The sequence below is a fragment of the Mchenga conophoros genome, linkage group LG16, assembly GCF_057382185.1.
Source record: "Mchenga conophoros isolate Kocher_MC1m ecotype Shallow Benthic linkage group LG16, M_conophoros_male_GT1.1, whole genome shotgun sequence".
NCBI lineage: Eukaryota > Metazoa > Chordata > Actinopteri > Cichliformes > Cichlidae > Mchenga > Mchenga conophoros.
The window spans coordinates 22,434,591-22,449,786 of record NC_140541.1 but is presented as its reverse complement, the minus strand read 5'-3'; the positions used below and the strand labels follow the sequence as shown (position 1 = coordinate 22,449,786).

The 15,196-nt window shown below is 37.7% G+C and overlaps 1 protein-coding gene across 1 annotated transcript; it reads right to left on the bottom strand.

The window, feature by feature from the left end:
• prkra (protein kinase, interferon-inducible double stranded RNA dependent activator) lies at positions 1-14,266 on the bottom strand. Its single transcript, XM_085249587.1, has 8 exons — positions 14,034-14,266; positions 11,538-11,713; positions 10,962-11,043; positions 9,313-9,391; positions 9,097-9,214; positions 8,920-9,014; positions 8,660-8,822; positions 1-798 (listed from the first exon to the last, which is right to left on the bottom strand). Exons 1-8 carry the CDS (start codon positions 14,069-14,071, stop codon positions 647-649), a joined length of 903 nt encoding a protein of 300 aa, XP_085105713.1. The 5' UTR covers positions 14,072-14,266; the 3' UTR covers positions 1-646.
• Positions 14,267-15,196: the final 930 nt, after the last annotated feature.

The window sequence follows — 15,196 nt, the reverse complement described above, 5'->3', positions numbered from 1 at the left end:
TTAACATTTATTTAATGTTATTTCATTTATTTACTGGATCTGAACACTTGTTGTTGCTGCCATTTTTCTCTACCAACAGTAAGTTCATACAGCAGAGAACACCAGTCAGTAAATCTATTAAATATAGAGCAGGTTTTACTTCTATAGCTATACAGAGGCACACTGCAACAGACCAGCAATCATCTTTTCTATTCCGAGTCAAACTGATAAAGAGCGATGGATGAGTGGAAGTAGGACAAAATAAATACTAATAAGAAATAAAAACATGGCCTGTCTTTCTGTCCATATGTCACACTAGACAAAATGTATGGAAAAACTAGACATTCAAACCACTGACTGCACTCACACTGTGTGTAAAAAGATACAAAGAAAATCGTTTGTAATATTCTTCCACTTTTCATCACATACTTTGGGACATTTAAAATAAAAACATAAAAACAACCACACTTCCGCTCGATTCTTTTACAGTTTGCTCGCGAGTATAAATAGAGGTGAAAAATAAAGCTGATGCTTTTTCGGGTTACTGCGCAGTTGAGTCTACTTTGCCATGTGCATGATTACAAAAATATACCCGGGCAATCGCAGACTGGGCATCAGCTGATGTATGTGACACTGTGGGTGCAGCGACTGCTGGCGGCGCCGTTGTTTATTTGATGGAGGCCTTGATGTACTGTAGTGCGCTGTGGGCTGCGTCGTTGTGGGCGTTGCTACAGGAAATGCCTGTGCCGTGGCACACGGTGACAGGGGTGGTGGACAGCTCTGCCAGGCACTGATACTGCCCGTTCACTGTGAGCTCATCTGCAAAACAGTTGAATAGTTAACATCTTGCAACACATATTTTACAGCCACAAGCTGTGGATAATGGTTTCCATTATACTACAGAATTGAATTTAACTCTTCCCCCTTTGGACTCCTACTGGGAGTAACCCTTGTTTCTCTTTTTCTGAACGTAGAAACTCAACTTGAGCACTAAAAGTATTACAACAGGCCTGGTTCACCCATTCACACACATTTATACAAGCACTTTTTCCACGTCTTAGTGCTTTCTAACATATACATGCCAACAAATGCATTGGAGAGCAACCTGGGCTTCAGTACCTTGCTAAAGCATACTTTGGCATGCAGGCTGGATCGAACTACCAACCTTCAGATTAGTAGATGACCTGTTTTACGACTCTACAGGCATTTTACCAGGTAAGTTCCATCACAATTAGCAATCTTGGTAGACACAGAGGATGTGTGCACAATTTTTGGCCTTTTGTTTACTTTCTTGTTCTCTATGCTCCTATTTCCTCTTCTCTTTCCCCCTCACCCCCCACCCTGTCATGACAGATAGCAGCCACTCCCTGAGCATGCTTCTGCAGGACGTCTCTTCCTGTTAATAGGGAGTTCTTCCTCAGCACTGTCGCCAAATGTTTGCTCACAGGAGACTGATAATTCATTCATTACTGTTTGAAAATACAACCCAGTGTAAGGTTCATGTATTAAATTATATAATGATAATAATAATTAATGATAATATTCATCATGATTATTGTTGTTATTATTTTAAAATTCATTGTTTTACTAAAAAAAACAAAAAACATAGTAAAACACTTAAAAAAAAAAATAAGATGCCAAATTACAATTATTTAATCGCAGTTGTGAACAGGTAAATGTGTTTTAGCAAAAATTTAAAATTAAAACAAATCATTTTACGAGGACTTAAATGTCCTTTGTTCCCCTTTTGTTAAAACAGAGAAAAATGCACCACAGACAAATACTGAAGAAGGAAATGGTTGCCTTATATTTACATTGTCTACAAACTCAAAAACCAAATTTCTCTTAAAAATTTAGATTTGCAAATGTGAACAAATCAACTTGTCAGAGATATTCATCTCCACTTGAAAAAAAACAACCCCACAAAACAAGAAAACTGCAGCAAACACCACAATAATAAACAGCATGTCCAAATTAATAAGTCTTCTAATCAGATATTGATGCTTCTTTACTATGTGACGCAAAAATAGGAGACAGATGCTTTTTTTTAACTAGTTAAGCACCCAAATAAAAAAATCAAATGTTTCTATGTTTGAGTCACAGCAACTTTGACAGTAACATCTGCAGTAATATTCACGTCTCTAATGACATCTCACAAGCGTTCGCTTTATTTTGATACAAAGACTGTTTACACAGTTTCTAATTGCAGAGAAATACATTTATTTTGGTCATTTCATTGTCGAGCAGAAAGCTCACCCTTCTTGTTATACCCTTTAGATGAACAGAGAGTTTTTTTAATTAACTACATATTCTTTAAATAATGTTCCCTTTTATAAAAAGTAGGATAATTATTAAAAAAAATTATTATTACTTGTTAACTTTTTGAACTTACTTCGTTTTACCTTGTTTCGTTATTTACTTGTTAACTTTTTGAACTTACTTCGTTTTACCTTGTTTCGTTATTTACTTGCTTGTTTAACTTTTTTTTCAACTTATCTAACAAAATAAAACAGTTGAATTTATCCTTTGAGTATTGTTCATCTATTCTTTACAGAGTTTTTCCAAAACACTTTCAAACATTCAGATCTGTCTTTCATTTTCTTCTTGAAACCTCATGAACGGTGAACTAAAAACTCTGGAACATGGTTTGAAACACTGAAATTGTTTCAGCTGAAACTGGCAAAGTCATACGTGCGTGTGTGAGTGTCACAGGTGATATGGTGTCACTAGTCCAGTCATCATGTTTAGCCTCATTCACTCCAGAATTATTTAGGCCAAATCTTTAAAACAGTGTCACTGCACACACATTTCAATCACACAAATGCAGGATTAATTCTTTGCAGTATTTTATCTGATTTATTATGAGAATGTCACGCCTGATCATTTGCGCCCACAACATCAAAAATGGGGGCAAAAGGGAGGAGACCACGTTTAATCGATTATAACACGAGGTCAGAAATATAAGTGCTGACATGAGTAGTGTCCACAGAAACCTCTGAATCTCAGCTAAAAACTCATGTAAACCATGTCTACAAACACCAAACAAAGCAAAGACACCAGACAGTTAAAAGAGCAGTTACTGCACCATGAATCTGTGGACAGGTAATATCCATATTTTGATTTATGATTTTCTGGAGTTAAATGTGAACCGAAGCATATTTTCAAACGTGTTATATGCTATAAAATACTTTTAAAAATTAGGTGAGGGAAATAAAAAATCATTTTTTCTATGTTTGAGTCACAGTAACTTTGACATAGTAACATCTGCAGTAATATTTACAGCTCTGATGACATCTCACCAGTGTTAGCTTTATTTTGACACCAAGACTGTTTACACAGAGTTTGTAATTGCAGAGAAATACATTTATTTTGGTCATTTCCTTTTCAAGCAGGAAGCTCACCCTTCTTGGTATACCCTTTAGATGAATACAGAGTTTTTAATTAAATACATATTCTTTAAATAACGTTCCCTTTTAGAAAAAGTAGGATAATTAAAAAAACAAAACATTTATTATAGCTCTGTCACGTAGAAAAAAACCTGTCTTTTTTCTGTGGTCTGTTATATAACATTAGGGGTGTTCGTGGCAATTAACTTTTTAATCGACTAAGCGGGTCAAGTAAGAAACACTTAAATATTAAGTTACATTTGAAAACTGTTTAAAAAAAAACATATCCCCATTCCACATTCCAAAATGTCATGTGACAATCTGATTGGCTTAGGAGTGATGATGTCACAAGGATGTCACAAGGATGTCACAAGGATCCTTTGAAGTTTTTCTATAAATAGGGGTGAGAAACAGCAATTTTCAGTTCGTTTCTTCGCAGCCTTTGTGTTTGCAGCCTTCAAACGTTCACTACAGAAAAATTTGGAAACCTCTCAGAGTCATCGGATACAAACGCCAACATGTATCCAAGATTACGGCAACCAAGACAAAAAGATTTCGCCGCCTCTCCTTCCACGCGTGGCCGGCCAATTTCTCCAAATGGCCTCTTATCCATCCAAAGGGCATTACAGGAGAGTAGGAATGAAAACAACCATCTCCAGAACAAAATTCGACAAATTGAAGAAGAAAAACGTCACCTGGAGAAGAAGTGCTTACAGATGGAAGCACAAAACAAACACCTGGAAGAAACACTACAGCGCCAGCCCGACATCAACATTATTAATGAGGGCTGGGGGATCAAGTTTGCTCAAGCCAGAGAGCAGATTGTATCCCTCATCAAAGAAAACAAGAAAAAGAGCGCTGAAGTTAAAGAAATGTCCGAGCAGCTTCAAGGCAGGAAAGCGACGATTGATAAAATGGAGTGGGATCTGCAATACATGGACCAAATGAATCACCTGCTCCAAAGAAAGCTTGATGAAGCTGAAGAAAAAAATAAAGAAGTCCTCCAACAGAAGGAACAACAGGACACAAAGCAAAAAGACCTGCAGCGCGAGCTCCAAGGCATGCAGGAAAAGTACAGAATGGTGAAGGCAGAGTTGGAACAAACATTGGTCCAAAATAAAGACCTCCTTCAAGAGAAAGAGCAACAGAAAGAAAGACTGCCAGAAGAAAAGTGCATTATCAAGGACTTTGAGAGTAAAAATCAAAAGTTGCAAGGATTCTGTGATGAACTGAAGGTCAAAACAAGTGAGCTGGAGGGAGAAAAGGAAACACTAGAAAAACGATGCTCACACATGCAGAAAAAGATTGATCACATGGCCAAAAACAACTCAGAGCTCATTAAGGGGATATTGTTGGAATTCAACAACTTGAAGCGGGAAAACACAGAAATGCAGGCCCAAAAGCAAAAACAAGACAAAACGCATGAGGACCTGCAGTGTACGCTCCGCGATATCCAGAAAAGAAATGAGCAGCTAGAAGGCCTGCACAAAGAAGATCAAGTGAGAAATGCAGACCTGCAGAAGGCAAAGCTGACACAGGAGGCAACATCCAAAGACCTCAAAGAAAAGCTTAAAGAAACACAAGCAACATTAGAACAGGTGGAACAAACATGCAAGAAACTAGAGAGGCAAAACACAGAAACCATCGAGGAGTTGAGAACCCTCATCCTGGACAAAAAGGCGCTCGTGGAAAAGTCCATGAAAAAGAAGAAAAGATTCTTCAGCTTTTTCCGGTAGAGGGACAATACTGCTTCTTCAACTGATGTAGCCTTGTCTTGCTCCACCTCTGTTCACCCCCCAACCAGTCCCGGCAGTTGACTGCCCCCTCCTGAGCCTGGTTCTGCCGGAGGTTTCTGCCCGTTTAAAGGCAGTTTTTCCTCCCCACTGTCGCCTAGTGCTTGCTCAGAGGGGATTGTTGGGGTTTTCTCTCCTCTACCTTGTTTCGTTATTTACTTGTTAACTTTTTGCTCTTACCTCATTTAACCTTGTTTCGTTATTTACTTGTTAACTTTTTGCTCTTACTTCATTTAACCTTGTTTCGTTATTTACTTGTTAACTTTTTGCTCTTACCTCATTTAACCTTGTTTCTTTATTTACTTGTTAACTTTTTGCTCTTACTTCATTTAACCTTGTTTCGTTATTTACTTGTTAACTTTTTGAACTTACCTCATTTAACCTTGTTTCGTTATTTACTTGTTAACTTTTTGAACTTACTTCGTTTTACCTTGTTTCGTTATTTACTTGTTAACTTTTTGAACTTACTTCGTTTTACCTTGTTTCGTTATTTACTTGCTTGTTTAACTTTTTTTTCAACTTATCTAACAAAATAAAACAGTTGAATTTATCCTTTGAGTATTGTTCATCTATTCTTTACAGAGTTTTTCCAAAACACTTTCAAACATTCAGATCTGTCTTTCATTTTCTTCTTGAAACCTCATGAACGGTGAACTAAAAACTCTGGAACATGGTTTGAAACACTGAAATTGTTTCAGCTGAAACTGGCAAAGTCATACGTGCGTGTGTGAGTGTCACAGGTGATATGGTGTCACTAGTCCGGTCATCATGTTTAGGCTCATTCACTCCAGAATTATTTAGGCCAAATCTTTAAAACAGTGTCACTGCACACACATTTCAATCACACAAATGCAGGATTAATTCTTTGCAGTATCTTCTCTGATTTATTATGAGAATGTCACGCCTGATCATTTGCGCCCACAACATCAAAAATGGGGGCAAAAGGGAGGAGACCACGTTTAATCGATTATAACACGAGGTCAGAAATATAAGTGCTGACATGAGTAGTGTCCACAGAAACCTCTGAAGCTCAGCTAAAAACTCATGTAAACCATGTCTACAAACACCAAACAAAGCAAAGACACCAGACAGTTAAAAGAGCAGTTACTGCACCATGAATCTGTGGACAGGTAATATCCATATCCATATCCTTTATTTTGATACAAATATTGTTTACCTCATTCTGTAATGGCAGAGAAATACATTTATTTTGGTCATTTCATTTTCGAGCAGAAAGCTCAGAAAACCCCTGAAGGCCAAACAGGTTAAAGTTAATTCCCAATAAAACTAACTGTGAGATATTGGACTACATTGCTGTCTGTATTATTGTTAAAGTCATAAATGATCACCTTTAAAATGTTTGTGCTGATAACATCATGTACAGTAAGACAGGCATGGAGAACAACACTGACTGGGAGAGCCTTTGAACAGATGACATACTCAATTCAGTTCAACATATAAGACTTTAAGAATGCACAAGCATCTACCTCAAATCTATTTTTTTAGTCTATCATCTGTGATATGATTATGTAAAATTATAATGTATTGTTCATCTCCCTTAAATAAACAGGCAGCCTTAATGTGTGAAATATTCATATATTAAAACACTCAAATTTGTCTGTTGTCTCAGTGGCTGATAGTGTCCCACAGGCGTCAATGTGAGCTTGAAGTCATTTATATTTTTTAAGTTGTTTAATGTGTAGGTGCTCAAGATTTTGAATGAAAGCCTCGGAACTTCGGCAGCACAAAAAAGTGGCTATTCTTTGTGTCCATAGTGATCAGTCCCTCTTATTACCATTATTTCCTTATGCCATAAGTTGTCTAGTTAAGTATCAGACTAACGTTTAAAGCTTTTACTTGAGTGAAGTAACTCACGTTACTGCTACTGCTAAATAATGTTAGCTAAGTTTACAGCATATTCCATAAATCACCATGCCATAACTAACTGCTATAATAGCGCTGCCGTACTGCATCACACTCAGTGCATTTCAATCATTTCTCCAGTACGTTTGATAGCTAGCAAAATAATAATAATAATAGCACGTGATATGTACACATACTCGAAAATTATTTACTAGGACTCACATTGGTGTAACTTTGTGCTGAACATTTGTGTGGTCAAGATCTCTGTCTAAATAAATAAATAAATAAATCTGGGCAAATTCCCAGATGATTAAACATGCAACTATTTTGCTGGTAATAACTGGAGTAAAGAAATCAACCGCCTATTCATGCAAGATAATTCATAATTTTGTTGGTTAGGTCTGATTATTGGGAGGGGTCATAACCCCCCTGGAAATTACGCTCAAGAGTCCAAAGTCCACCAGTGTCGTTTTCTATCAAACACTCATTAAAACAGCAAGTTAGTGCATTCATCCCCGACTGTTCGGCGGAGGGGCGGGGTCACACAGTGGTGCATGGCAGCCCAGGTGGAGAAATTTTGCTTTTACACTTTGCAACTCGTTTTATTTCTCTACCTGATAAGAAAACTATTCGGTCAGATAGTTATTTGTAGTGAATGAAATACGGCTTCAAGCATGTTTCAAACCTTGAAAAGACAATACTAAAATTCAAGAACTTTCACGGATTTCAAGCACCCGTACAAACTCTGGGAAGAGCAGATAATTCAAGTCTTATTGACACCAGCCTCACTGTTCAGTCACCTATGCTCTTTCTGCTTCACTCTTTTCTTCTGTCTCACACTAACTGTGAATAGTTGGCATAAGAAAGTTTCTCTCTCTCTGCCGTCACCAAGTGTTTGCTTAAAAGGGATTGTTGTTTTTTCCATTTCAATATAAACTGCCTTGTTGTGATCTGCCACTGCATAAAGATAATAGGGCAGCACATGAAGCAGGACAAAGCTCCAACTATCTCAAACTGGTTTCTTGAGCATGACAACGAGGTCACTGTACTCAGATGAACTCCACAGGCACCAGATCTGAATTAAATAGAGTGTCTTTGACTGTGGTGGAACAGGAAATTCACATCATGGGTGTGCAGCCAACAAATCTGCAGCAACTGTGTGACGCTGTCACGCCAGCATTGACCAAAATCTTAGATGAATGTTTGAAGCACCCTGTTGGATGTATGCCATGAAGAATTATGGCAATTGTGAAGGCAAAAGGCATCCGATCCGATCCCAGGTGTAACGTAATGTATGGAAAATGTCTTTCGTCAACCTCACATCTGGGGTTTTTTTTGTTGTTTTTTCTAACACCCTCACAAGTGCCCCACTACTCTGAAGATTTCTCAGTATTAACCACTGGAGCGGTACATGGCCTCATTTGGGAAAGCACAACTGCATAGATGACCCAGTTTTATTATTTTAAAAAGGGATGAAAGTTGAGTATTTAATCAAGACGTTAAATGCGTTCTATGATTAGGGCGACGGGAGTTTTTCTTTGAATCTGATGTGAGTGAGGGAAGCTGGGAACCACATAATCTGAGTGGAAGGCACCAGTATTGCTAACAGAAAAATACAAATGCAGTTTGTTTTCTTACCAATATCAAAGTATGTGACCTCAAAGCCTTGTTCATTGGAAAGGTCCAACATCATCTGAATGTAGTCTGTGTTGGGAATGCTCAGCGGGTTTCTCCTCAGTAAAGATATCTTCTCTGCCATCGAGTTCCTTAAGTTTTCAAATCGCACACTTGGTTTAGGACCCTGAAAAGTAAAAACATCACAACACAAAAGAAATTGCCTGAAATGTTGAAGTTGCCTGTAGACGTCACACAAATGAGCCAAGAAAGATCCGACATACCCATGTGATTTCAGAACAGCCTGATAGACTCTGAAGCTTTGCCACAATTTTCTCTGCAGCCACTTTTTTTGCAGCTTTTTTTGAATTTCCTACACCTGTCGAGAAAAAAAGATAGAAAGTTAGGACAAACGAGCAAAATCTTAGAAATTTTTCTTTGAACGTGAAAAATAATCGCACCCTTCTCTGACAAGGACTCCAATCGACAAATAACCGTGAACTCTCTCTTATGTGGTGGACCAGCCTCTGTTAAAACTGTGTATTCAGGAAGATGCCATCCTCTTTGTAATGCTAACTCCTAATGTGAACGATAAGAAAAGATCATGAGGGAAACACAGTTCATTTCATACATATGGAAGAAATGTTCTTGCATAAACACAGCCATGGCTGGCACACCTGGAGTAACCCCACAGAGTTAGGATGATTGTTTGTCTCTGCTGCCACACCATTACTGTCAGACGTCCCAGGAACATTCCTGCTTGGAATTAAAGAGAAATCACAAGAGTGTCATAGTATTTAGTAGGCGCTACAAGTTACAAGCACAAGATTTAATCTAAGATTTCTCAGGCTGACTTCCCTCCTGCAGCATAAATACAGAGCTGTGCTAAAAGTCTTGAGTTAACCCTCATTTTTCTAGGAAAATAGTAAATTGGTACAACAAATGTACAACCAGGCATTGACATACAAAACGTACAAGGCAATAACAGAGTTCACATCATTCTAAGAAGCTTGACAGTCAATATTTGGTATGATCACCTTTAACGCATCTTTCTCCAGCACAGCCTAAACTCTTGTCAAGCTTTCTTGTCATTTCTATAAGTAGTCTTCAGGAATAGTAAAAGATTTCTGACAGATACTCAGAGCTCTTCTTTGAGTGTTGCTGCCAGATGTATTATTGTAATTGCTAAAATAATAAAGTGGTTGCCAAACCGATGCCCATTCAGATGGTACTGCTGGGTGGATCAAAATCTGATAGTTGACAAGATCCCCAACACCACTGGCTGAAATGCAGCTCCAAGCCATGACAGAATCCCCACTGTATCTTTCTGATGGCTGTAGACACTCACCATGCCTCTGTCGTGGCCTTCTCTATACATAGTGATGACAATTTAAACCAAATATTGTTCATATGTTTGTTTGTTTTTTCCAACCTTAAGTTTCCTCAAATTTTATAAGGACACACTGCACACCAATCTGAGATACTCGAAGTTTTTAGCTAATAGGTTTTTTGGAATCATCCAAAATTGGTCCTTTGCTATGTTATCTGTTAAGTGTAGCCACAAAAATGGTTTATTTTTTGAGTTATGTAGCTTTTTATTGCTTGAATGATTGATAGGTCAGTGTTAGGTGGCTTAAAAAACAAGAATCTTCTGAAAGTGATGATGACATACAAGGACTGAACTGAGTGAAAGAGCAGCCAATGTTTAAAAAAAAACAAATAACTCTGAATGACCTTCAGAAAGACTGAGGAACTATTGCTTAAAACCATCTTAAAGAATTCAGGAAAGTCTGACTCCTTGATAGTAATCTATACACAAGGAGTGTATAGTCATGGCTTTTCCACAACACTATAACCAATCCTTTGACAGATGTCACTATAACAACATAACCAGCATTATTTCTATAATTCCAATTACTGTTTTGACTTCAGTGTTTAAACAAATGAAAATAGTAAAAGATTCCTGTCATATTCTTAAACATTTGTGTTTTATGCTATAACAGCCAGTGTGAAGTCTATAAAATGTCCAAAATGATTCAAAATGCAGACAGATTGAGTTGTTAAAGTTCCACAACACTGGCATGGTTTTGACTGAAACTAATTTGGGATGCAATTCATTTTTTTCATTGCTCATTAATCTAATTATAGCCTTGACGATTTACCCAGAAAATGAACATAAATTATCGTAGCTTTGCTGTTGCCAACTTTATTTGGCAGCACAAAGTCCGCTTGCTATTCAAAGAGGTAAATATTCATTATTTGCGAACCTCTGAGGAGTACAACTTTTATTTCCAACCAGTAATTTAAATGATTACACTCTACTTACATGACTCCAGCATCTATGTTCATAGCTTTTAGAGCAGCCTCTGCAGCCTGGTGTTTAGCAGCCTTTTTACTCGGCCCTTGACCTGAAAAAAAAGACCAATCAGTTGCCTGTGTTATACAATATCAAAACAGCAATAATAATAAACCTAACTGAAAGCCACAGTATCCTAATCAAATGTAAAGTGTGAGAGGCTAGTGGGAAGAACAAAAAGACTTCAACTTTGAAGCCTTTTTCCCCTAAAGCATAGGCTTGGTGACAGATGTTAAATACAGACACTAAGTCATTTCTCATCACCTCAACATGAAGAGCATTCCAACTGCTTCTCACCCTTTTTCTCTGGACCTGCACTTTTCTATGCCTGAAGTGTGATATCTTTGTTAAAAAACAAGGGATATAGAGGGTAAATTTAAACACTTTGCTTCAGCAACAGAAGAGAAATTCAACAAAGTGACAAAGAACATATTGCAGCCTGAGGCACTCTCTCTGAATTACCACGGTGCAATTTTCAATTCAAATAAAAGCCCTCATTCGGTGACAGCCAGCTATCAGCACAGCAGGGGTGACAGCGTAGCCTACCTATGCCGCTTACGTCACCGACTGTCACGCTGAAGACAAAGCTGGGCTGGTGAGCCTCTCCTTCAGCCCTCTCCATCACGTACACAGGAAGGTTTCCGCTTTTCGTGCCATATTCATGCAGGATCTGTATCGGTGTTTTCCCCGAGTTGCTTTTCTGTGATTCGTTTGTATCCAAGCTGCACGTAGTCAACACAAGGACAGACAAATTATGAGCTATGACTGTAATAACTGACTCATTAAATTTGAATGACAGAATAACAAATGACAACAGGATGACTGATTGTGCACTTAAACTGCTTATAAAATAAAGGAAAAAGTGAAAACGTCCATGTTTTCCCAGTTTTATCAGCCCTAGTACCAAAAATGTAATTATATCTAATTTTTGTCTTAAAACAAACAACAAAAGGCTGTCAATACAAAATTGTTAATGAACAGAATTTTAGAGGCCAGAATAAGTCAACTTTCTACCAGTTTGCCTTGAAAATTTCTCTAAATAATGAACTAAATGATTAATCAATGAAATAACAGTTTAATCAAAGAACTTTTTCAATTTCTTCACTGTTCCATAACCATGGCAGCGACACAGATCATCTGAGACATTATCGACTGACAAGAACAGGAACTCCTTTATACTGTCTTAGTTTGTAAATGACTGGTTCTTATGTAGCGCTTTTCTACTCTGTCCGAGCACTCAAAAAGCACTCAAAGCGCTTTATACAGCTAATTCATTCAACCAATCACCCATTCACACAAGAACTTCTAAGCTTAAGTGCTAAGTATCTAACATACATACACATTCACACTCCGATGGATGCATCAGAGAGCAACATGAGGTTAGTATCTTGTCCAAGGATATTTGGCATGCAGCCTGGGATCGACCACCGACCTTCTGGTTAGTGGCTGATCCGCTCTGCCACCTGAGCTACAGCCACCCCAGAAAATGTACAGGAAAAGTATTTAACAGTGAGGATGGTAAATTAAATGGAGCAGTTCCTTTCTGAGTAATGCAGTCTAGTGAGTCTATTAAAGTTTTAATTGCATCTATTATGTCTCAGACTACACTATTGTAATTCCTGTGACATGCCACTTCATTTTCCATATTAGAGCCCGACTGATATATCAGCCGGTATTAGCTATTTGCATACAGTGTATCAGAAAATAGCCATTTATTGGCTTTTACAAACAGTTAATAAATGAAAATTTTAATTAATAAATAAAAGAGTAAAGAACAGACAGTAGAAACATCTTTCAACTATAGTATGAGTGTTGATGTTACAGAGTTTTGCAGCTTTCACCTTCACTTTGTTGTGTTGGCAACACAAAAACCCCAAATACAACAAACAGTGGAACCAAGCAGTCTTGAAGAGCAAAAACAAGTAATCCATGACTTGATGCAGCAGAAAAACTTTCTATTAAAAGTGAATTGTCATATTATCCTAGTAAGAACAATAAATAACAAATAAATACCAACACTTAACAAATGTTAGAGAAATCTGTTCATGTCTTGAGTCTGAAAGAAAAAAAACCCAATTATGTTGTCCAGTATATTGTTGTTGACTTTTTTTAAATCACCAAATATTGGCATCCTATATCAGTCAAGCTCAATCGGAGAAGACTCATAGAGGTAGTGAAAGAGGACGTACAGATGGTTGCTGTGGCAGGTGGCAGGAGATGAGCTGTGGAGACCCTTTAAGGGAGCAGCTAAAAGAAGATGATGATGATTCTGACACGCATTGCTAAAAATTACAATTAAAATTAAATTGAATTAACTTAAATTAAAAGCTCTCTTTTTCTCTGCTTGCACACACTATGTACAGCAGAGGTTTCCCCAATGTGCCACATAAATTACCAAAGCAGCTTTTCAGACTATATACATTTAAAACTGTGAGTGTCAGTCTCTTTGTTTGTAGACTGTAAGGAGGGTATTGGGCCTATGGAGATTTACATCATGGGCGTGCAGCCAACAAACCGGCAGCAACTGACTGTGCGATGCTGTCATGTCAGTATGGAGCAACAATCTCATTCACCACCTTGTTGAATGAGGGAGCACTGAAGGCAAAAGGTATCAGTCATCATCTCTACCATCAGCATCATCGCCCCACGTTTTTAACCCTGGAAGTTGTACCTCCACCACCATCTTTGTTATGACTGAATTCCCATTGATTACAGCTCTAGGATATTTGGCTACCACCTCTTTCTCTCTGATGATGATGTCTCCTTTTCATACAGAGCGGATAGCTGTGGTGAATCAGTGCAGACATTTTTTTTTATTATTTAACGCCATTTATTTAAAAGATTAGTGAAAGAAGCAACACGTAAATACAACTTAAGACCAAATACTTGGCACGACTTCAGCTGTAGCTTCTAGCTAATATACCATAATATGCACTTTAATTTAACTAGATTATTATTTGACACAAACTAGATATGCAAGCGGTTTGGTTGATTGTGCACCGTTACCTCGAATCACATAACTACTATCAATAAAACACTGACCTCGCATCCTCGCTTTTCACTGCTGGTGATTGAGACATGTTTGCAGCTCACGGTTCCTCACAGGTCTGATTACAGACTCTGTTCCGGCCAAAACAACTTTTAAACACGACGATGAGATATTTTTCTGGACATCTAGCAATGATTCTGTGATGGACATTAAGTGGCCTGTCAACGCTAGCAACTCCTCACTGTACTTTCGCCGGGGAAACAATCGCCAGTTTAACATTATATCAACATCCGGATCAACGCGGGTCAAACGCACGTCAGAATGTGTGAGCTAAAGCGTTTACTGCCACCTACCGGTGAGTCCTACCTATTCAACTGGACGGGACAGTGTCCCCGTAAAACATGTTTTAGATCATTTTTTTAAATAAAAAAAAATCTAGATTAAATTGTAAAACAAAAAAAACCGTTGTATCTTTAAATTTACAGTTACTATTTCTACTACTGCTACTACTACATAATAATAATAATAATGATAATAATAACAATAATATAATAATAGCTGGCATTGACAAAAAGAACACAAAGAACAGCAAGGCTTGTTTAAACAGCAATAAATAAATAAATCAAAACAACAGGAAACTAGGTATCATAGATTGAGAATCTAAATGATAACATTTTCTGCTGGTTAAAGCCTGGCTATAGAGTAGAGGTGGTTATGGTCTGTCCCCACAGTAAGAGTATGATGCAATTAAATCTAATGAAGTTGCAATGGTAGCACTGTAATTTCCCAGTTGCTGTTTTTTTGTTTTAGTTTTTCATTTGATGTTTATTTTATTGTTCGTTGATATTGTTCTGCATGAAAAAAGCCAGTTCAAAAGAACAATCCTGCTTTCCATGTGGGTACTCCAGAAGGCTGTTTGAGCAGTGTTTAGTAGATGAATCCTTAAATTACATTTACTCGGGTAAATAACAAGTGGTTTGGGTGGATAAGGAAATGCATTCCAGACAACCTCATCCCATTCGTGAAACATGGTGGTGATGCTGTCATTGTTTGGGTCTGTTTTTCTGCATACGGGCCAGGACAGCTCACCATCACTGAAAGAGCAATGAATTACATGCTACGCCTCCGAATTCTAAAGGAAAATGTTGGGAAATTTGTCTGAAGTGAATCTCAACTGAAAGCAGGTTGTGCAAAGCAATCAAGTGGTTCTACAAAA